The sequence below is a fragment of the Balaenoptera ricei genome, chromosome 8 (assembly GCF_028023285.1).
Source record: "Balaenoptera ricei isolate mBalRic1 chromosome 8, mBalRic1.hap2, whole genome shotgun sequence".
Taxonomy (NCBI): domain Eukaryota; kingdom Metazoa; phylum Chordata; class Mammalia; order Artiodactyla; family Balaenopteridae; genus Balaenoptera; species Balaenoptera ricei.
In genome coordinates, this window is record NC_082646.1 from 106,731,679 (window position 1) to 106,753,932 (window position 22,254).

The 22,254-nt window shown below is 57.2% G+C and overlaps 1 protein-coding gene across 1 annotated transcript; it reads right to left on the reverse strand.

The window, feature by feature from the left end:
* Positions 1-2,150: 2,150 nt before the first annotated feature.
* Positions 2,151-22,205, reverse strand: EHD1 (EH domain containing 1). The gene is made up of 5 exons (XM_059931942.1): positions 21,543-22,205; positions 17,909-18,006; positions 5,815-6,227; positions 3,340-3,504; positions 2,151-2,901 (listed from the first exon to the last, which is right to left on the reverse strand). Exons 1-5 carry the CDS (start codon positions 21,944-21,946, stop codon positions 2,377-2,379), a joined length of 1,605 nt encoding a protein of 534 aa, XP_059787925.1. The 5' UTR covers positions 21,947-22,205; the 3' UTR covers positions 2,151-2,376.
* Between the last annotated feature and the right edge of the window lie 49 nt (positions 22,206-22,254).

Sequence of the window (22,254 nt, forward strand, 5' to 3'; positions counted from 1 at the left end):
TTGAATCTCCTCCCGCTACACTCGCTCTTCAAGCTCTCCTGAGTCTTAGGTTCTTGGCTGTGACATGGAGAGAACGCTGACCTCCTGGGTCACGAGGATCAGGGTGAACCATGTGAGTGGTGCCGGGAGGGTGGGGAGCCTCTGGGGCCGTCAGACCGGACGCCCGCCACCTCGGCTAGAGCACTCAGCCTGGCCCTCAAAACCCGCAGGCACCTGTTCACGTCCTGCCTTTTGCCACAAGTGTGCCTGGAGCAGTCTCCCCCGCGACTGCACCTCAAATCTGCACCCTTCCACGGCGTCGGCTCCCAATTTGTCACCCTCCCCTCTGTGGGTACGAACAGTCCCCTATCTGCCACATCGGCCGGCCCCACCCTTTGTAGTTTTGTTGGTGTTACCTGCTTGGTCCGCCTTCAAAGTACTGGCTTCTCTAAACGACCCTGGGGCCAGCACGGAGCCCAGGATATACCCTGTCTGCCTGACCCCTCCCAGTGCCCTGAGCCCCATGGGCGCCCACCTGTCCGTCCACAGCTAGGGCGGAGCCCAGGTTGAAGGAGATGCTGTGAAGATCACAGGGGGGGGGCGCCTGCTCCCCTGACCCCTGGGGGGCACAGCCTAGTCCCTAGTCATCAGAGGCTCTCCCAACTTCCTCACCCCATCCTTCCCCCAAATAAACCATTCCTGCTCAGCCCCCATCTAGCACAAGGAGTGGGGGTCGTCAGCCCCCTTGCAGGCCTCACCCTGCCAGGCTTGCCAATCTGTCTCCGCTGGTATCTTGGCCCCCCGAATGCTCTGCCAGCGCCCCCGCAGGCACCGTGGGGAGCAGGCCCCGGGAAGAGACATCTCAGCACCAGAAGCCAGCTTCAGCACAGTTAAACTTTTTTTAATGCAAGAAAAAAAAGTCCTGTCTTCAGTTTGCTTTTCCTTCCCACAGGCAAGCGTGGTTAAGCCACTGCACCGTAAACAGTGAATTCCCAATGAGGACACAGTGTGGGATGGTGGGCCGAGGCTGCAGGGAACATGGCCAGTTCCTGGAGACTCGGACCCAGCAGAGGCCTAGAGAGCAGCACTAGGAGGGTGGGCCGGGGTCAGAGGTCAGAGTGGAAGAGTCCCTGAGACCCCCGAGGGCGTGCCTGGTGGGAAGCCTGCTCCCGCCCCCCCCCCCCCCCCCCCCCGCCACAGTGGCTCTGTGATGATGGCTCCAGGCCCTGGCGGCTGACCACTGGCCGGCAGGGATGTCCAGGCCCCCGACAGCCCAGCCGAGACAAAGCAGAGTGAGGCGGCCTCCGCTGGCCACTGGCTGGCTTGGGTTTCGAGCTGCTCAGCCTGGGGGCCACTATACTAAGGACATCCACGTGGAGCGCCGCCCTCCTTTGCTCAACGGGAGGAAGTCAGGTGGGAGAGGGAAGGGGCTGGGCTGTCCCTGGTCTCTCTGTCCGGCCACCAGGCCCGGGCTGGAGCACCAAGCCACACCAGGTTCGTGAGGACCCGCTGCCCACCAATGGTGGGACAGAGAGGTGTACCAGAATGTCCTAGGAAAGTGAGAGGGTGAAGCAGGAAACACCGCCTCTGGGGTCTCTGGCAGGGTGTGCTCTGCACGCACCCCACATCTCATGGCTCCTGAGTGGAGCTGTCCCCTGGCTGGAGCGTGGGGAAGGAGACAAAAATCACAGCTTCTGAACAAGTGGTTGGGAACTTACTGGAAAATTCAGTCAAGTATGAAAGGTGTCATTTTACAGAACAAAAACTAGCTTATGTATTTCTCTGGAAGATGTTCTCTCACACCCACCCGTCCCCCGGACTCCCCGCAAACAGGCAGCTGGGCCTGGCTTCTGTGACTGCCGAGCCAGGGGACACGAGAGCGAAGGCAGGGCCTGCGGACAGGGGGCCGCTGCGAACGGAAGGAGGAAGGCACAAGAAGAACCAACTGAATCTGGGAGCAGAGGGAGGGGGCAAGGCCGGGGGAGAGGGAAGCCACTGGCCGAGCGACTCAGCCTGAAACAGACGGGACCCGCGTCCCTGTCTACACGCGGGCCGCAGCTGCAGGAGGGGCGAGCCAGGCGACTTCCCCGGCAGGAGGTGAGGACGAGGAGGACAGAGGCTGTGCGTGCGTGGGGCTGCTGGACGGAGGAGGAGGAGGCAAGAAAGAACGCTGCCTCTAACGTTATATATTAAAAATAGCCATGGTTCTTATGCACAAAATTCCATCGTTCACCTACGAGTATCACCCCTGCCTCCCCAGGAGCAGCCTTAAGATAAAGATGGTGGTTTTCCTTTGCGAGCTGAGGAAATATTGCTCAGTCTTTATGGTCTTGGGAACTGCTGACCCTCCCCTCCCCTGCAGCCTCTGCCTGGCCGGCCGGTGGGAGTAGGGGTCGCTCACTCGTGCCTCCGCTTGGAGGGCGGGATCAGGTGCGGGGGCAGGTCGGCGGGCAGCTCGTGGCCCTCCAGCTTGACTTTGATGAGGTGGTTGGCCAGGGCGAACTCCTCGTCGTCCAGCAGCCCGTCCCGATCCACGTCAGCCAGCTTCCAGATCTTCCCCAGCACCGTGTTGGGCAGCTTGGACTTCACCATCTCCTTCTTGGCGTTGGCGCCCGTGATCTTGCCATTGACAGGCGACAGTGTGTAGAAGATCTCGTCGTAGGTGGGCTTGTCCTTGCCCACCACCCACTCGACGTCGTCGATGCCCTCGCCGGCCCCCTCGCCGTAGCCGTGCCCAAAGGGCCCGTTCATGGTGCCGTCGAAAGCACCGCCCTTCACGGCCTGGGCAGGCATCAGGGACTCCTCCTGGCGCACGATCACCATCAGCCGGGCGATGTCGTTGGCCAGCATGTCGTCCACCGTGTCCAGCAGCTTGGGCTTCAGGGCCTGGAACTTGCTGAAGTCCTGGGTCTGCAGGAGCTCCTGTGGTGGGAGTGGAGGAAGGACAGGGTTGGGTCGGCCCCTCCCGGGCTCTGGCACCGAGGGTGCAGCGAGGGTTCCCGAGCAGAAAGATCTGGCTCCGCGTCACGGCCCCAACCACTTAACATCTTGGCTCCCCCTTCTCTAAGTCGGAGGTAAAAACAGCCCCCGCCGCCGTGCAGGACTGTGGCGAGGATTAACTGGGAGGAGGCTGGGGTGCCTGGCACAGCCCCGCCCTCCCCCTCCCCCTCAGGGTGAGTCACCACATTCCCCTGTGAGGTGTCACGGCCTGGGTCAACTTCTCCCATCGGGTGGGGCGCTGGTGATTAATCGGGCCGCTTCCACTTTGGGAGGCCCCGCCCCATGGAGCTGGGGTTCCCTCCAGAAGCACTGCCCCAGTGCCGCGAGCCGTCCTCATTCCCATCCCAGGGGCGGCTGTACCTGCATCTTGCGGAGGCTGGGGAAGTCGCCGGGGGAGATCTGATGCTCCCGCTCGATCTTCTGGTAGATTTCGCCCAGGTTGCTCACCAGCTCTTTCTTTTTGCTCTCTTTACCGAAGACGTTGGGCATCTCCTTCTTGAGGGAGCTGATGATGTAGGCGTGGACCTGCGAAGACAGAGAAGGGGTGGGTGTCAGGTGCTTCCTGGACACCTTGTTGGGAGCGTGGCCTGCACCTGCGCTGCCCTGGAAAGCTGGACCATAACCCGGGACAGCTAACCACAGCCGCAGCCCAAAGCCCGTGCTCCTTCCATTTCTCGGCACGCACACCCCTCCCCGGTGACCCCTCTGCACATCAGAGACACCGAGCACATTCCTACCAAGCCAAGCAGAGCCGTGCCATCCTGCTTACACAAGTCCGTGGATGCTGGTGCCATGAGCTCCAACACAGCCTGAGTTATGCCCCACTTTATCATCCTGACAGCCTCGGGGATGACTAAGGATTAGGAAAATCCCACAAGGCTTTCCCCAGATGTTTCAGGCTTTACGCAGTACCTTGGGTAGACATCTGCCAATGAAGGGTGGCACATCCTTCCCTTCCCCACAGCGGGCCAGTAACTCTGGCAACCTTGCAAAGGCACAGCCCTCAAATCCCTCTGCCTTGCCAAGCAACGTCCTGCCGAGGAGGGCTGCAGCCAGCCAGCCTCACGCCCCCTTCTCCCAGACTGCCAGCTCCACCCCAAAAAAACCTCTCCACTGGCCTGACCTTGTCTGCCGGAGGCTGAGACCTGGCTGAGAACTGCCCCAGGGAAGCAGGCTGGTCACAGAGTCACAGTCACAGCTCTGCCCATCACAGGCCAGCAGAGAGAGCGACTCAGGCCAGGAAAAGGAAACAGTCTCAAAACAGCAGGTGCAGGACAAGATTGGAGAGGCTGGGGCTTTCCAGGCAGGGTGACTCAATGTGCCCGAGGGCCACGCGATTACACACCATCTCTGTAAATGAGCAGGCAGGGCCTGAAGTCTGCCCTTTGTTCTGTCCTGGAAGGAGGCTGAGCGAGAGCACTGGAAGCCCTGCCAGGAGAGGGGCTGGACGGGGAAGGAGGGGAGCTGCCCCTCCCTGAGACTGAGCAGAGGCTGGACTGGCAAACAGGAGGCCAGGTCTCTCCTCCATTCACCGCCTCTTCCCCTTCAGCTCAGGACACTGCTTGGCCCTTTGAGGCCAGGAGCCAGGTATGTGGATTTTCTCATGGGCTCCTTTCTCAGAACCAGTTCCACTCATCAGGAAGCTTCCAGAAATGAGACATCTACAGAAACGTGCAGCCCTGTACCCTCCAGAGCAGGGTGCGGGCATCTTTACTTTGCATACAGGTCACCAGGGGACTGTGTCCAAATGCAGATTATGGTTCAGTAGGGCAGAGGTGGGGCCTCAGAACCTATGCTTCTAGCAAGTTCCAATCTGCTGGTCCTGGAGCACTTTGGGTAACCAGAGAGGAGACACAGCCGGGGGTAAAGGATGCACGGTCGTTTCTCATTATTCAGGCCAGGGAGCACCCAAAGCTACCTGACTCCAGACCTCAAGACAGTGTAGGGTGCCCTGGGCCACTGTGTCTGGCCCATGGCAGAGTCCCAGAGCCTCTGGGCTACACAGAAGGGAGCCTCACAATGCGGTACTATTCAAAATCGTGTCCTAAGGGGACGTGCTCTGCTCCTCAGTGTTTGAAGGGCCCACTGGCGGCATTACCCTTCCTTCCCCAGCCCCAGCCACCCCGGGGTCCCACTCAAGTGCTCGGCCAGACACTGAGACTCCAAACTCTTGAGCACTTCAGATGCTGTCCACAGGTGCCAGCAGGCCTTGTGCTTCCATGGAAGAATAGGGATGGTTTACAAGGCCTCTGGGGCAGAGGCCATCAGCGCTCTCCCTGGGCCCGCGGGTTTGCGCCCCGTCTCTCCACTAACTACCTCCTGTCTCGGCCTAAGCATCGTCTCCCGCCCGAGGCCCCCCAGTCTAGCCCGCCCTCCCAGGTCAGCTCATCCCGGGCCGACCCCGACAATACAGATAAATCGTACTTTCTTTTCCTTTATGTGTTCTGCTTTCCCCTGTACGGCTGACAAGTGCTAGGGGGGTAGGGACCTGTCAGTCCCCACTGGGTCCCCAGCACCCAGCACATGCTGCGTGCACCTCAGTGCTCAGCAGACCTGGGGGGAAACTGATGAGCCCTCGAGCAGCGTCCCCACCCACTCACTCTCCACCCCCCAGGCTGCCCCCGGCACAGTGGTACCTTCTTATTTGATGTTTATATGTGTTAAAAGGAATCTCAGGAAAAGGCTGCTCCCACGGGGGCACAAGAGGACAGGTTCAGACAAGGCATGGCACAGGGCGGCCACGGGTCTGCAGGGCGGGGTCTTGGGCATCCTATCCCGGTGCCTCGAGTGGCCATCCCAGAGGCCCCTGGGGCTGCGTCCCCACCCTGGGTTTACCTTGGCCAGCCGCGCCCGCTTGATCAGGTCATTGAGCTTCCTGAGGGCGGCGTTTCGGGGCAGAGACTGGATGTCTTTGAAGAGGTCCTGCTCCTCGGCCTCGAAGAGCTTGCGGTTGTCGGGGATGAGGAGCGGGTGGGACCAGAAGGAGCCGATGTACACCCTGACCACCTCGGGGGTGTTGATGATCTTCCCCAGGGACCACATGAGGGCCCCGTAGACCCGCATCAGCTGCTGGGTCTCGATCTGGTCGGCCTTGTTCAGCACCACGCGGATCTTGTCCTCATGGTTCTTGAGCGCCTTGATGACTTCCGAGAACTCGTCGGAGATGTCCAGCTTGTGGGCGTCAAAGAGCAGGATGATGCGGTCCACCCGCTCGGCGAACCACTCGAGGACGGCCGCGAAGTCGTAACCTGCGGGAAGAGAAGGGCGAGTCAGGGGCGCCAGGGGCCAGGTGGTCTGATGGCTCTCGTCCCTGACTTGGCCTGGTACTTCTCAGCCTGGGGTCATTTAAATTTCCAGAATGTACTTATGTGGACAGCACAGTGCCCTGAGGGCAGGTTCATCAGGCCTCCCCTACTTCCGTACCCACCATGGTAACACCCGAACCCATGCAGCACCTGGCACGAAGAGGCACTTAACAAATAAATAAGGCAAGGGAAGTCACAAAGTCCAAGCTCTAAAGTGGGTCGAACTATGGCAAGAGTGAGGAGGAGACCCCAGCAGCACAGCTCAACGCCGGGCGGCAAGAACAGATTTGGGGGCTGTTGGCTGGGTGCCCCTGCACAGCAGCGACAATTACAGCAGTAAGACCTACAGCTGCTGCTTGTCCGGTGCTACGTGCTGGGCTCCCTGTTCTGCAGGACTCTCATTCGTTCCTTGCAAGCTACAGCTCGGGGGCCAGATCTGGCTCACTACCTGTTTTCATAAATACAGCTTTACTGGAACACAACCTGCTCATCTGTACTCTCTGGCTGCTTCTGAGCTACAAGAGCAGAGCTCAGTTGTGGCAGAGACCATGAGGCCCCCAAAGCCGAAAATTTAACACTCTGACCCTTAGAGAAAACGTTTGCTGACCCCTGCTCTACAGGCCTATTAAGTGCTGCAAACCACCTCCCATTTCTAGGTCTTAAACGCTTCTCTAAAATGAAGCGACTGGACTAAGCTCCAGCTCCCAATTCTATTCTGTGCTGTTTCTTGCCAACAATTAAGGCCGTTGGTGAACCGTGCCGTCTGCAGCAGGACTGCTGACAGAACTGTCTAGTTTTAGCTCGATTCACGGCCCCCTCAGCTTAAAACTGCATTTCCCAGCCTCTCTGCAGCAGAAATGAAGAAGCAAAGAAAAGGTGCACCAGCCCTTTGTCCTCTTCTCCCTTCCCAAGGACTGGAATGCAGGTGTGAGGGCAGGAGCTGGAATAACCACCCTGGGTTCAGGATGGCCTTGGACTGTTGTATTTCACACAAACTATCAGACACCTGATTTAAAAGCCCATGGATTTGTGGGTCTCTGCAATAGCAGTTTAATTTGTAGCCTATTTTACAATTACGCCACCTCAAAACATTTCCACTTCGGACTTCCCTGGTGGTGCAGTGGTTAAGAATCCGCCTGCCAATGCAGGGGACACGGGTTCGAGCCCTGGTCTAGAAAGATACCACATGCCGCGGAGCAACTAAGTCCGTGCGCCACAACTACTGAGCCCGTGAGCCACAACTACTGAAGCCCGCACGCCTAGAGCCCATGCTGCGCAACAAGAGAAGCCACCGCAATGAGAAGCCTGCGCACCGGAACGAAGAGTAGTCCCCGCTTGCCGCAACTAGAGAAAGCCCACGCGCAGCAACAAAGACCCAACGCAGCCAAAAATAAATAAATAAAATGAATTTAAAAAAAAAAAGTTTCCACTTCTTGCACTGTCCCCAGAGGAAGCGAAAATTCTGTTTCTTATCTTTTGAGACTACTAAGGAATAGTAGACCATGTGGAAACAATGGCCCAAGAGTCTTTGGGAAGCTTGGGTCCCAGCCCCCGAGCCGCCATCTCTCTGGGTGACTCCGGGCAAGTCCCCTTGTTCCTCACTGGCAGGCCACAGGCCACCCCCAATGCAGGCTGGCCCTCTTAGGAACCGCTGCGTCCTTCCCAGAGCACAGTCACGCCCCCGAGAAGCCAGAGAAGGCACTCCTATAGAGAAGAGCCTGGGACGCTGCCCAGAAACAGGCCAAAACCAACCCCCCACCGCCACCAGGCTGGGATTTAGACACGCCTTCTCTAGATGGCAGGAAACAGGAAAGCAGCAGGTAGAGGGCAGACCAAAGAAAAGGACCAAGTGTCAACAAAGGGCCCAGAGTGACTCACGGTGCCATGGGGAGGGCAGCCCTCACTGCCCCTCTTGTAAGGCATGGGCTGAGCCGTCCCGCCAAGCCTCCGGGGCTGAATGGGAGTCCACAGACAGCGCACGAGGCCACCTCCACTCCGGCCGGAACACCCCCTGGGGGCTGGGGGTACTTTAAGATAGAGAGAGCTGTGCGGGGCGTGCCTGGGGTGAAGCTGTGCCTGGTTAGACAAACACTCCAGCCGCCCCGTCCCCAGGTTCAAGTGGGCTCCAGAGCTGTCTGCGCACCTGAAGCCGCAGCCTTGGCGGCCTCTCCCCGCACCCAAGCACTCAGAAACAACACAGGTTTTTAGTAAGAAAGCCCTGGATTTAACTCCCTGCTCCAGCCACTGACTCTGTGACCCCAAGTTCTTAACTTCTGAGTTAACACTTTTTCATCTGTAAAAGTCAAATAACAATTCCTCCTCCTAAGATCACAGGGAGGATTAAATGAGGTGACGTGTTGCGTTCCCAGCACAGGCCCCAGCACCAGAGCGACACCCGTGGGTCGGGCAGGCCCAGGACGGGGAGAAGAGGCAGGGCCCCCTGGAACGAGGGCTGAGGGGCTGGGGCTGGATCACTGATCAGAAACTAAGGTGACAAATGATCAGCCTGGCTCTGAGGCTGGAGGCCAGTGTTGTCCTCATGGCAAGACACCGAACCTCAAGGAAAACCCCAAATGCATGGTTTCTGTGGATTGAGCTTGCGGCCTCACCAGGGCAACCTGTTCGCACTGCAGCACAGGGGGAAACAGCCTGCTTTTTAAAAAATATTTATTTATTTTTGGCTGAATTGGGTCTTCATTGCTGCACGCAGGCTTTCTCTAGTTGTGGCGAGCGGGGGCTACTCTTCCTTGCTTTGCCTTGTCTTGTTGCAGAGCACGGGCTCTAAGTGCGTGGGCCTCAGTAGTTGTGGCACACGGGCTCAGCAGTTGTGGCTCGCGGGCTCTAGAGCGCAGGTTCAGTAGTTGTGGCACACGGGCCTAGTTGCTCCGCGGCATGTGGGATCTTCCCGGACCAGGGCTCGAACCCATGTCCCCTGCATTGACAGGCGATTCTTAACCACTGCGCCACCAGGGATGTCCCTAGCTTCTTAACAGCATAGCAGTGAAGTGGAGTTGGTGGCAGCAAAGCCCCTGTGAACCTGAACTTGAGCCTGGGCAGGGGGAGCCATCAGTCTTCCAGAGGCCCATGCAGAGAAAGGAAAGGGCCGGGCTACCAGATTCCCCACACTCAGAGGACGTGGGAAGGCCAGGAGCAAGGGCCAGGTTACTCCTACGCCCGCCACCAGCCACCACCAGGCTGCTGGTTCCAAAGTACAAGGTCCTTACATCCCCGGACACAAGGAGCAGGCCGAGGGACACGGGCAGGGAGCAGGGCCAGCCCGGCCTCGCCGCCACCGCCTTTTATGGCCGGTTCTGGGAACGGCAGGTCGGCGCTGAAAAAACGATGACTCAGGACTGAACTGCTGCTCTCTCAGCAACAATGAGGCTCAACTTCTCCCCTCGTCAGACTGTTTGTCCTCAGACCGCCGCAAGTTCAAACGACCACAGATTCACAAAGCTGGGGAGGCGGCAATGCCGAAACCGAGGGACTGGGAACAGGGGGACCCTGATGGGCTGGGCTCGAGGCCAAGTTAGCTTTGGCCAGGGAGTGAGGACCGCATGCAGGGAGCCGAGGTCACCCCCAGACTCCACCCAGTGTGGCCTCATTCCTCCCATCCCCCAGTGGCGGCGGGGGGGGGGGCAGATGATGGGGGGACAGGAGGAGGAGGGGGAGGAGGGGAGAGAGGAGGAGCCTATGAATGAGGCACCAGGTCCACGAGCCCCAGCCAGAGCGAGCGCCCCGCACGGCCCCGCCTGCAGACCCAGTTACTTGCCAGCACCTCAAGTTGGGAGCCAACAAAGCTAAGCCCATTTTTTTGTAGGTGAATGAAATTTCCTGTTTATATGGAAAGTGCTCACACTTTTGGTGAGAGAGAGCCGGTGGCTGGCCAAGCACGCCCACAGGTCATGCAGAGGGTCACAAGGCTCAGGCTCGTGAGATGTCATCACAGGTGGAGGACCACGTCCTACCACATGGCCGCAGCCTCCCCAGGCCCACCTGACACCCCCCAGCCCGCCAACCCCTCACTCAGCCCGCGTGTCTCCACAGGCAACAAGGGCTGGACTGACCCACGCCTGCAGTGCCGAGAGCATCGACCGAGTCCCCGCACTGGCCAGGCAGCCCAGCGGCCACCATCAGCCTGGGGCTCGGCGGCAGGTGACAAGTGCAGGGACCAGGGACACAGCCAGAGAGGAGCACCCTGCCCCCAGCACTGCCCCAGGCACTGGGCCTTCAGGCTCTGGGACAACCTAGAGGTCGGCCTTGGCGGCAGGACCAGGCATCAGACATCACCAAACGCACGGCAACTCCTCGGCAGAAGCAGGAAGGCAGAGCGCCCGGTGAGGAGGACACCACGGCCCACGCGCCAGGTGCGAACACAACGCTGCAGCTTCATCTGCCTCAGGAGGGACAGTCGTGAGGTGCTGACACCCACAAAGGACACAGACAACACAGCCGGAGGGGGTGAACTGGAAAGAAAGGGCTGACCCTGCGATGTGAGTAAAAGCCAGCACTGATAAGAGACAAGCTCTGGCTCGGAAAGTTCTGGGACCTCGAAGACATTATGAAATGATGAAATAAGCCAGTCACAGGGTATGATTCCACTGGTATGAGGTGCCTAGAGTCAAATCCAGAGACAGAAAGTAGAACGGTGGGGGCCAGGGGCTGGGGAGGGGGAAAGGAGTTGTAGTTTCATGGGAACAGAGTTTCAGTTTGAGAAGAGAAAAAAAGTTCTGGAGGTGATGGTGGTGATGTTTGTACAACAATGAGAATGTACTTAATGCCACTGAACTGTGCACTTAAAAATGGTTAAAATGGTAAATCTTACGTTATGCGTATTTTACACGGGCTGTGTAGACAGGAGGCCCAAGCCTGCCTCTCACCTTGGCTCTGTTCCCACCAAGCCTCCTGCAGGGCCCGGGTGCTCCAAGGGTCCTGCCTCTGCAGTGCTGGTTGCCCTCCTCACCGGGTCTGCCTTCCCACCCTCCGACACCGAGGTGAAGAGGGAGCAGTTGTGATGTGTCCTCGCCCTAGCCCAGCACCCTCCAAACACAGGTAGTTGCAGTAGCTGGGGGAAACGCTGCTTCAGACATTCCAGAAGTTTCTAGAATGCAAACAATAGAGGGTTTGTCTCCAATCGGCTTTTGTTTCCTGCCATTCAAGCTACGTGGGCCTCCACGTTTCTTGCCATGGCTCCCATCACCACGCTTAACCCGTGCCGGGGCCGGGAAGGAGTGCAGGAGCATGAGAGAGATTAAAGAGTTAAGAATCTACACCATAAGGACTTGTTCTGAGCTTCCTGAAGCTAAAGTTCTTAAGGGAAGGACCCTTCCAGAGGCACAGAGGTTGGGAGAAAGGGGCCTCCCACGTCTAGGCATTTACCCGAGAGAAACTGAGAAATTGGGACTTTCCTGGCGGTCCAGTGGTTAAGACTCCGCGCTTCCAATGCGGGGGGGCGGGTTCAAGCCTTGGTCAGGGAACTAAGATCCCACATGCCACGAGGCGCGGCCAAAAAAAAAAAAAAAAAAGAAAAAAAAAAGAAACAGAAATTAAAATTTGTACTCTACACGAAGGTTTATAGCAGCTTTATTCAAAACTGCCCCAAACTGGAAACCCAGATGCCCCTCAATAGGAGGATGGATGCCAAGTTACGGTACAGCCGTATCACGGGGTACAACAGCTACAAAAAGGAATGAACTGCAGACTCTCAAAGAAATGAGGAACCTCAAAAGCACATGCTAAGTGCAAGACAGACACAAAAGGCTTCACACTGTATGATTCCATTTCTGACATTCTGGAAAGGCACAACTTTAGGGGCAAAGATCAGTGGTTGCCTGATGAGGGACTACAAAGGGGTGCAGGGGACTTTCTGGGGTGATGGAAACTCTGTATCTTGGTTGTCGTGGTGGTTACACGACTGGTGCATTGGGTGAATTTTACCGTATATAACACAGATCTCAATAAATCTGGCCTAGAAACCAGCAACAAAGGACGGGTTAGGGGGGCAGCGGCAGGGGAGACCAGGGGGAAGGGCAGAAGGACTCTGGAATCAGGCCTGAACCTTCTACTCTCCGAGCCTCTGTTTCTTCAACTGCAACGTGAAGACAGCAGGTTTCCGCTGTGTGAGCGAGTGAGCGCCTGGCCCACTGTAAGAGCTTTGTAAATGTTTGCGGTCCTTTACTCACAGGATTTGTATTTGGGCCCAAGAAGCTCAGATTCTGATGGGTGTGTAGGCAACGACTGCTTCGAACGCGTGAAGAATGCCTCATACCCCAAATATAAACCAAGCATTTGCAGGCGCTCAGGCAGCTGTCGGGGAACAGGTGGGGCGCCAGCAGGGGCTGGTCCACTCCCCTGCGGGCAGAGCGGCCAAAAGCTGGACAGGGGCAGTGGGGGGGCTGGACGGGCTGGTGGGGAGGCGACGAGAGGAAGGCCCTGAGGAGGGTAGCTGTGCGGAGGCTGGGCCCCCACCAGAGGAGGTCCTGGAGTCTGAAGGGAAACTCCTGCTGAGTCAATGCTTCCCCCTCTCCCAGCCTCCTCGGGCTGTTATTCAGAGAAAGCTCTTCCTCATCAAAGTCTGAGAATCGCTGGTTTTTCAGTGTACTTTTATTCAGCTGACATTTGTTGGACACTGAACTGGGCAGCGGGCACTAGGGTAGGAGCTTACACACGTAAATTCGTGCAATCATCGACAAGAACCAAGAAGCTGGTACTGCTATTCCTGTTCTACTGATGCGGCTCCCAGGGGTGCAGCAACTCCCTAGGGCCCCCAGCTCCTAAGTATTGATCTGGGACTCGAACCTCTGTCATCATCTGTGCTGAGGGTGCTGGGAACCCAGGAGGGACGCAGGGCTCAGCTTTGTGCTCGGCCTTGCACAAGGCTTTTGGGGCAGCCTCATGGAGCCATTCTCTGGGGTGCAGAAAACCCTCGTGAAACGCTGGCATGGAGGGCTTTTAGGCCTGGGGCATCTCAGGAGGTGGTCAGCAGGAAGGGACACCGTGGGTCAGAGGGCTCCAGGTTTGGGCCAGGGAGCCCCTACCCGACTGTTCAGCCAGATGGCTCCTGAGCTTGGATGGAGCCTGGGATCCAGGGATAGTCAGCAGGGGGGACAAGTGAGAACCCGGGGGACAAGCAAGAACCCAGGGGACTGGCCAGCCATAGCCAGGGCTCCTAAGGCCTGTCCCTGGATGGTTGGGGGGGCAGGGGTGGGAATTTCCAGCTGGAGGCAGAGAATAGGGAGAAAAAAAGCAGGTCTCAGCACTGCTGTTCAAAGCCCTGAACCTCAGGCCCATTTCTGGATGGGGAGTCTGATCTCGGGCGGGGAGAGAAGCAGTGTGGCCCCTGGGCACTCCGGGAGGGCTGAGCCCAGCACAGCACCGGCCTAGCAGGGCTAAGGGCTCGTCCGAGCCAAGCTCTCGGAGCTCCTCAGCCCCTAGCACCGCTCTTCAGCACACCGCGGCGTGAGCACAGACTCTGCTGGGTTCGAATCCCAGCGCCAACTCGTGCTAGCCTATGTCCTCTTGGGCTACTTAACTTTGCTAAGCCTCCGTTTCCTCATCTGAAGAGCAGCAGCTTCCTCACAGATGCAGCTGCTGCGATACGCGAGTGGGGCTGGTTCCCATGGCAGAGGCCAGCAGAGAGCCAGGCGTGAGGCTGGCCGAGCTCCATCTCCTAATCCAAGCTGAAACAACTCGACCTTGCTGACTCGACTCCCACGGGGGAAAGTGAGGCCCGAAAGTTACAGCTCAGCTCACAGCCTCACAGTGACAATGGCGGGGGTGCCCTGGCCAGGCCCCTGACCCCCAGGCTGAGGCTTCCACCAAAGCGCCTCCGGCCGCTGCCCACAGAGGACCCGCATGGGAAGACCTGCTCCCTCCCAGGTCCTGCCACGACTGTGCCGACGGCCAGCAGCCTGGGAGCCCAAGGCACCAGCTCCGCCGGGCCCCAGATGCCCTCTGGAATGCCCTTTATCAGTCACACGGGCAGCACCCAAGAATGAACACTGTCCCCGCAGGTCACCTTTCTCTGCTGACACAAGAGAACTTTATCTTTAAAGGCACTCAGGAGATTAGCACAACGGGGAGGCGCAGCCCAAGACCCCCCAGAGGCTCCTACTCTTCCCTGGAGCAATTCTCAGGGGTCTCTTGCAGAGCCTTGGGTGTATCCCGACTGCTTTGGGCCTGCTCAGGCCTTACCTTATCTTTCCACACAGTATTTCCTGCACACGTTAGGCACCATGGGGAAAGGGGAAAAAGTCAGGGGGGGCTAGGCAGAGAGGGTGGGAACTGGAAGTAAATGTAATTAGCGACACTAACGTCTACGCAGCCTCCAGAAGGATGCTCTGCTTCCAGGGAATGAGGTTGACAGACCACGGAAATGCATGCCGCTTGCCCGGGACACACATTTTCTGTTGGCCCAATCTTTTTGAGAGGGAAACACCTATTTTCCACACCGTCAGCAAAGGGAGCAGAGAGGTGGCCGCCGGGGAGCCTGGAACACACTGTCCTACTCTGACTTCCTCAGGCAGGTGACATGGGACCTTTGCAATGACAGATGAATGGGGTCTTCAAGAAGGAGAAACCTACCCCTTCTGCGTCCACCTGGAGAACACCACCCCGGAGGCCACACCCAGCACGTGTAAGAGGTACTGCCGGATGGTCTTTCTTCTCCACTGGTAAAACGCTGACTCCAAACACATCCCACGGTAAATCCCAACTTGGTAACTGTTAGTAGAATACTTTAAACCAAGACCTCTAGGGTTATGGAGGGAAAGATCTCTATTTCACAGGAGGAAAGCCCTCCTCCAATGAGAGTGATGCACTTGTCTTTAAGCCAACCTCCTCCTTCCTGCCCATGATGGGTGGGGGAGGGTCCCTGGCTGCCCAGGGACCCAGAGGGGCCACACTGTAAGGAAGCGGGGTTGGGGGGAATACAGGCAGTCTCCTGCTGGCTTCCTCCCCCAAGCATCTGCCATCTACATGGGTAACTTGCGGGCCAGGACTGTCTGGTCCCCACCAGTGAGATGCACCCTGCGCCTGACTGGAGAGCACGCTGAGGCACTGCTCTGGTGCCTGTGTCCCACAGAGAGCAAGTTTGGACACCACTGTCTGCTTTTCTACTAATGCGGTAAGGAAGCAGAGGGAAGGGGAGGCAAGGGAGGGAAACACCCCAGCAGGCAGGGCCAGGATACTCTTTGCAGCAAGACAGTGTTAGACACTCCCAACTCCTCAGTCTGCTGAGACTAAGGCCCCAGGCTGAAGTGTCAAAGATAGCCCAGCAGGGGAACTTCACAGCACTGGTGGAAAACTGCTGTTTCTGAGTTCAACAGGGGCCATAAGAACCCTAAGGCTTTCCCTCAAATACCTTTATTTATTTATTTCTTAAATTTATTTTTGGCCGCGTTGGGTCTTCGTTGCTGTGCGCAGGCTTTCTCTAGTTGCGGCAAGCGGGGGCTACTCTTTGTTGCGGTGCATGGGCTTCTCATTGCGGTGTGTGGGCTTCTCATTGCGGTGTCTTCTCTTGTGTGGAGCACGGGCTATAGGCACACGGGTTTCAGTAGTTGTGGCCCACGGGCTCTGTAGTTGTGGCTCGCGGGCTCTAGAGCGCAGGCTCACTAGTCGTGGCGCACGGGCTTAGATGCTCGCGGCTTGTGGGATCTTCCCGGACCAGGGCTCGAACCCGTGTCCCCTGCATTGGCAGGCGGATTCTTAACCACTGCGCCAGCAGGGAAGACCTCCTTCAAACACCTTAACTGTCAGCTCTGAAGGTTATAAGGAGTGTGGCATTTGGGGGAGAATAAGCCTCTTTTTCTGAGCTATTATTGTCCCTTATCCAAAGATGCGTTCACATCAACTGACCTATCTGATCTGATAGCTCCCAGCTGGGAGCACTCCTCCCCAGCATATTCCACCAGGTCATTAAAGACATACCTCTACAGAGCCTCAAAGAAAGTCCCTCCAGGATAGCTCAATCCTGGAGGGAGATGGAGAATAAATTCCCTTTTGTGGGTCTTTCTCTTTAAGAGTAACTAATTCAGGGACCTCCCTTGTGGCGCAATGGTTAAGAATCCGCCTGCCAATGCAGGGGACATGGGTTCGATCCCCGGTCCGGGAAGATCCCACATGCCGTGGAGCAACTAAGCCCGTGCACCACAACTACTGAGCCCACGCGCCACAACTACTGAAGCCCATGCGCCTAGAGCCCACGCTCCACCACAAGAGGAGCCACCGCAATGAGAAGCCTGCGCGCAGCAATGAAGACCCAATGCATCCAAAAATAAATAAATAAAATAAACAAATTTATTAAAAAAAAAGAGTAACTTGTTCAGATTTTCTAGGCTTGCTCTGGCAAATGACAGGGCAAAAGCCTTGTTTATCAGGCATTTTCTTAAAACCAGGTTAGAACAATAACAGCAGTAAGAAAGAAAAAACTGACCCTTGCCTCCCCTAGAAGTGTCATTATCATCGGGGTGGAGAACGTAAAAGTTTAAACCAGATTGAGGGACAGAGAGCAGTTTCAGTATGCTCTGATGCAATCCCGTACTGGCAGGGGCCCACGAGCAGGGAAAAAAAGAGAAGCAGGGCTTCTCAGCACTGAAAATGGGGCCCCCACCCCCTCACAGCCTCAGCAGAGACACACTGCCTCCCAAATCTCAGGCTGCTGGCTTCAACTGCAAAGCTCACTAATGCTGGGCGGCCCGGAGGGAAAGCGGGTACAGGAGAGATTTGCAAGTTAATGATAAACAAATCTGGCCACTTGTCCTCAACCCCCTCTGAGTCTGATCTTGTTTCATTTTTACATTTGCAGCTGCAGGCTCCACACTTAGCCGGCCCCCATGCTCCTCCCAGAGAGCATTCAGCCGTGAGGCTCCCCTCCCTTCTACAAAAAGGGGCAGCGGCAGAAATATAACCCAGTTCAGGTGCATCCTGAACCAGATCTTTAGAAAAGCTTGGCACACTCAGGACAGGAGTTTACACAACTAGAATGGGCCTGGTGCACTAATACTCCGCATGAAAACCTTACGCCACGCGCGGCACCCAGGGAGGCTACTGATGACCAACATTTAAGCAAATTTAAACACATTTCCAAGGCCCAACATGTTTAACAAATTCCTGCTAGCTTCTCCTTTTGGCTGGCTCTTTCAAGTCAAACTGTTCTCTCACAGTCCTGCTGGACCCACTAGGAATTTATACAGCTCTGGGAGGCAAAGCTTTTAAACACAAACTAAGGTGAATGAGCCCCAGGGGAGCCAGGGGCTCATTCAGAACAGCAATGCTGGCTGAGGTACCTGGAGCCCAGGCACGGAGCAATCTCCTGGGACCTCACAGCCAGCCAGGATCCTGTCTTCCTTTCCAGAAGGCCCCAGGGGCTGGGAAGCTTGAAAACCATATGAAACTAGCTGTTGTCTCACCCTGACGGCTCTTGTAACCTCAGCAAAGGGAACCAAGGAAAAAGCAAGCTCCGGCCCCCACTGGGCTCGGCGTACCATGCAGATACAAGGCTGATGTAAAATGGGTTCTCACTTGGGCTGGGAGAGACTTGGGCAGCATTTGGTCCATGTCACAGACGTCAGATGGAAGTCGTCTGACTACACCAGGTGCCCTGGGCTGTGTCAGAGCCTGTTTACCTCTGCTGATGCGCTGCTTCTCTCCAGACAGGATCCCGGGAGTGTCGATGATGCTTATGCTGTCCAAGACCGGGTTGGGCAGCTGGGCGCACATGAACCTGCACGAGAGCAAGAGCCCAGAAGAGAGATGTCAAGACTCGGGTATCGCTGCTCTAGATGGGACAGCAGTGATTTCTGTACTCCTTCGTCTCCGCCTCTGGCTTCCTTTCCAGAAGAAAGGAACGGAAAGGAGGTTTTCTATTGTCTTAAGTTTCCAGGGGTGGGAATTCCCTGCGGTCCAGTGGTTAGAATTCTGCACTTCCACTGCAGGGGGCACGGGTTCCATCCCTGGTCGGGGAACTAAGATCCCGCAAGCCACGAGGCCAAAAAAAAAAAAGTTTCCAGGGGTGGCCAGCAAATTGCACATATTGTCTTAACCGGGAATCCAACCAGCAGACTCCAACTGACCCACATCAGCACTTCCCTCACTTAGCTTTTCTCCCAGAGTTCGAGAATTCAGCTTTCAAGTTGCTGACGTGTTAGTGAAAACTGCACAAGCCTAGGGTCACCATTCAATTCCGGAAGGAATAGAGAAGGGTGACAACTGAGACCTTGGAATTCCATATTAAAATTTTCAACCACTTGGCTAAATTTCCACGCTGCAAGAGATGGTCCTGTCCTACTGCTGCTGGGGCCAGCCCTCCCTTCAACCCAGCTGCTCGGGTGAAGGGACTGCAGTGGGCAGCCGCTGACAGCCAGGGGACCACGCAGGCTGGTGCATGGTGGGGCAGGGAAGTACAGACACCATTCTCTCAACGTCAAGGCAGAATGAGGAAGAACAGAGAGGCTGGCAACTCACGGACCACGGCTCAGCTGTGTGTGCCTGAGTTCCCACCGAGCTTAGAACAGCCCAGAACAGCAAGGGCTGTCCCAACCGACAGCAGAGATTCTTGACTGGACACAGAAAAGGCTCCTTTAAAAACTTCTCTGGAAAAGGTATTGTGAGCAGAGAAAATACTGGCCCATTGTCTAGGGATCTGCCATGACTAGCTTCCCCTTTTGGTCCCACCCCACAAGTGACCCGCGGCCCAGAGGCGGGGGCAGCTGGCCGGGGTGAGAGGTACTGCCTGCAAGCACAACAGAGCAGAAGCAGCTGACCTGCAGGATGAAGGAACCTTGGACCTCATCCTCACCGTGCCAGCAGCAGAGCACACGTGCTGTAAAGAACTGCACGACCTGGGGCTCCTGCTGGGGAAGGAGTCAGCGGAGAGAAAACCAAAACAAGACGACTTCCAGTCGAGTTGGCTCTGAGAAGCAATATACATAAAAATGCCTTGTGAAGGGCCTTGTAAGTTAACACCTCTGCGGATCGGGCGCTCTGCAAAGCCCGGGGAGGGAGGCCGAAAATACGAGAGGGAGCAGGCAGTACAGATGCATCCAATCCTGTTTCCTCACCAACAAGGACGCAGATTTCATCTTGAGCTACAAGTTACCAGTTACGCAATGAGTTTGCGCAGGATACTCTCAGGATACCGTGGCTGCGCCTTGCCTCCTGCTCTCTGATTTTAGCCTTAGAGCAGCCACTTAGGGGGAAGAGGCCGGAAAGTCCAGTCCATGATTCAGTGAGTCTCTTTAAGAGTGAGGGAGAGGCTGTGTCAGCCACTGAAAAGCCCCCTTTGTGTGCCCTGGCTGGCTGGGCAGCGCTGGTGTACTACACAGGCTGACACAGCTGGGGGCCTCAGCTCCAGTGCACACTCACACCCCAACCCTTGGCTGATGAGGCCCCTTCCGGCAGGGCCATTCATTACTAGTGTTCGGACCCTCTGGAGATGAAGTGGTGGCAGAAGGAAATAAAAGTGTGGCTCTCGGATCCTGCGGCACTGGCATCATCAGGTTGCCTCTCTTCCCGGCACCCCTGAACTGCTCTTTTTCTCAGGGAGAAGTAGCAGGAGGTGGTAATTGGCTGCACAAAGGCAGACAGTCGGCACTGCATTAACCGGCTCGTGAAGGCTCGTGAACTCGGCTCTCGGAGCCGCGGTTTCCTGAACGAGGTAGGGGTTGCCTAGCTGATGTCTAAGATCCCTCCCAGCTCTGAAACTTTAGGTCTCCAAATTCAGAAAACAGGTCATACGCCCATTTCTCCTTACAAAAAAGGTCACCTCTCACAATCAAAAGTGGACACTGAAGGACAGCAGAAGGAGATGTAGCTCCTTCCTTCAAGCTTCCCAAATTTCTCCAGGAAAGCAGACCTAATAATGCTTGGAATTCCCAGCACAGCAGCCAGACTTTCCACTGGACCGTATGGCCCCCACCAGCTGACAGCCAGCCAATCGCCTACCTACATGCACAACAATTCTCAAACCCCAGTATCCCCTGAGGCGGGCTCCTGGCTAGGAGGGCCGTGCCTCTTCAGGAGTCTCACCCAAAGGGCTTTACTCTGGCCCTGACTCACAAACGCCATCAGCCGTGAAACAGGAAGACAGGTTTAAATGCCTGAGAGAGGCAAAAAGACAACAGAAGACTGCCTGTCTTCTCCGTTAAAGGTCAGCTCTGCGCACAGAGGTAGGCCTGGCCACTGGCCTGGATCGAGGGCAAGCTGGTCTACCCTGTGCGGCTGGACAGTGTCTGGAAAGGAATGCGATCATACAGGGCGGAGACCTTCTGGAAGGCAAGAGTCGAGGATTCTTTCCTAGGCTCTTCCCCAGACGAGACTTTGAAAGGCATGTGGAGTCACTCCTTGAATGGGGTTTGGCAGAAATGACAAATTTGTGAAGTCTTTTGGTATGTCCCCTGGGGGTGGGGGGAGGGATTCTAGAATCCCCATTGGGTAGGACCTTGGAGTTCCTTTAGAGAAAAGTGAACTTGGCTGTAGCACTCCTGAGAGAGGAGGCCAATGCATTTCATTCATAGCATCGTGAAGGTTAGAACCTCGGAGAATTACCCTTATCAGGGTTTTACCCATTTAACTGGGGAAACTGAGGCCCAAGTAGGTTAGGGAACATCCTAGTAAGTCTAAGCAGCCGGAATCTCATTCCAGGGCTCCAGGGCCCACCGCCTGGCAGCACAGACCCTTACCCCTGAAACCCCTAAAGCAGCACAGGACCTTCAGAACTGCCCCTGGGAGAAGTGCTGGTCCTCGCCCTGTCTGCTGCTTCTGCAGGCCGCCCCAAACTCAGCAGGCCACAGCAGATCCTCTCCCACCGGTCCCTGGGGAGGCACAGCACAGCACACCAGCAAAGGGAATGGCTAAAAGTTTCACCGTAGTTTTCCGTGACACTTAAGAAACAGACCCGTGAAGGGAGGGGTGAAGGGATTGGTTTGAATGAATTAGGTGCGTCCAGTCTGGGGGAAGGTGGTGGAGACCAAGACTGAGGGTAGTGAGTCCGGGATCTGCCAGGGGGGTTGGGAGTTAAACCGATAACCTGGAAAATTCTGGTGGGGGGGGGGAGGTGACAGAGCCGGGGGAGCTGGCGACGCCCACTCGCAGACCCCCTCGTAAGGGTTTTCTATGGGAAGCGGCAGGGGACCCAGTCCCAGGGAGTGGTAGCTAAGGGTCTCGCGGGGGCCTCGGAGACAAAGAACAGCGGGGGCGGCGGTCACAGGACGGTCGGGACCCCGGCCACCCCCTTTGCCCCCCGGGTCAAGGGGTGGGTACCTGTTGAGGAAGGCGTTGCCGAAGGCGTTGAGCTTGCGGAAAGGGCGCCGCGGGTCGACGACGAGCGCGTTGCCCGGCACCACGCCCTCGGTGGGACCATGCATGACCGCGATGAAGGAGTCGGTGGTGGGCTCGGGCCCGATGCGCATCCCGGGGAAGTCCTGCTCGATCAGGTGCCGGATGAAGGTGGTCTTGCCCGTGCTGTACTGGCCCACGAGGAGCACCATAGGCTTGTTGTCGAAGTCAGCGTCCTCCAGCGCGGGCGAGTGGAACTCGTGGAAGCGGTAGTGCTCCTCCAGGGGCAGCAGCTTCTGCGCGTATAGTTGCCGCAACCCCTCGGCCACCGTCTGGAAGAGCTCCGGCTCCTTCTTGCGGCGGGCATCCTTGCTGACCCAGCTGAACATGCTGCCGGAGGCCGGGCTGGCTGCTGCAGGGCAGAGCGGCGGCTGAGAGCCGGGCGAGGGCGCGGAGCCGAAGCTGGGCCGGGCCTGCCGGCTGAGGAGCGGCGGGGCAGGGGGGCGGGGAGTGGCCCGCACTGCGCAGGCGCACGGCACGGCCCACGGAGCACCCTCTGTGCGGTGGAGCGCGCGCCTCGCCGTGCTCTCTTTATAAGGCCGAGCCGCGCGTTCGGGCGCGCGCACCGCAGCCACGCGGGGCCGCGGGGAGTTGGGAAGGGGTGAAGGAGGAGCCCCGCCCACGCGCTCCGCGCCAC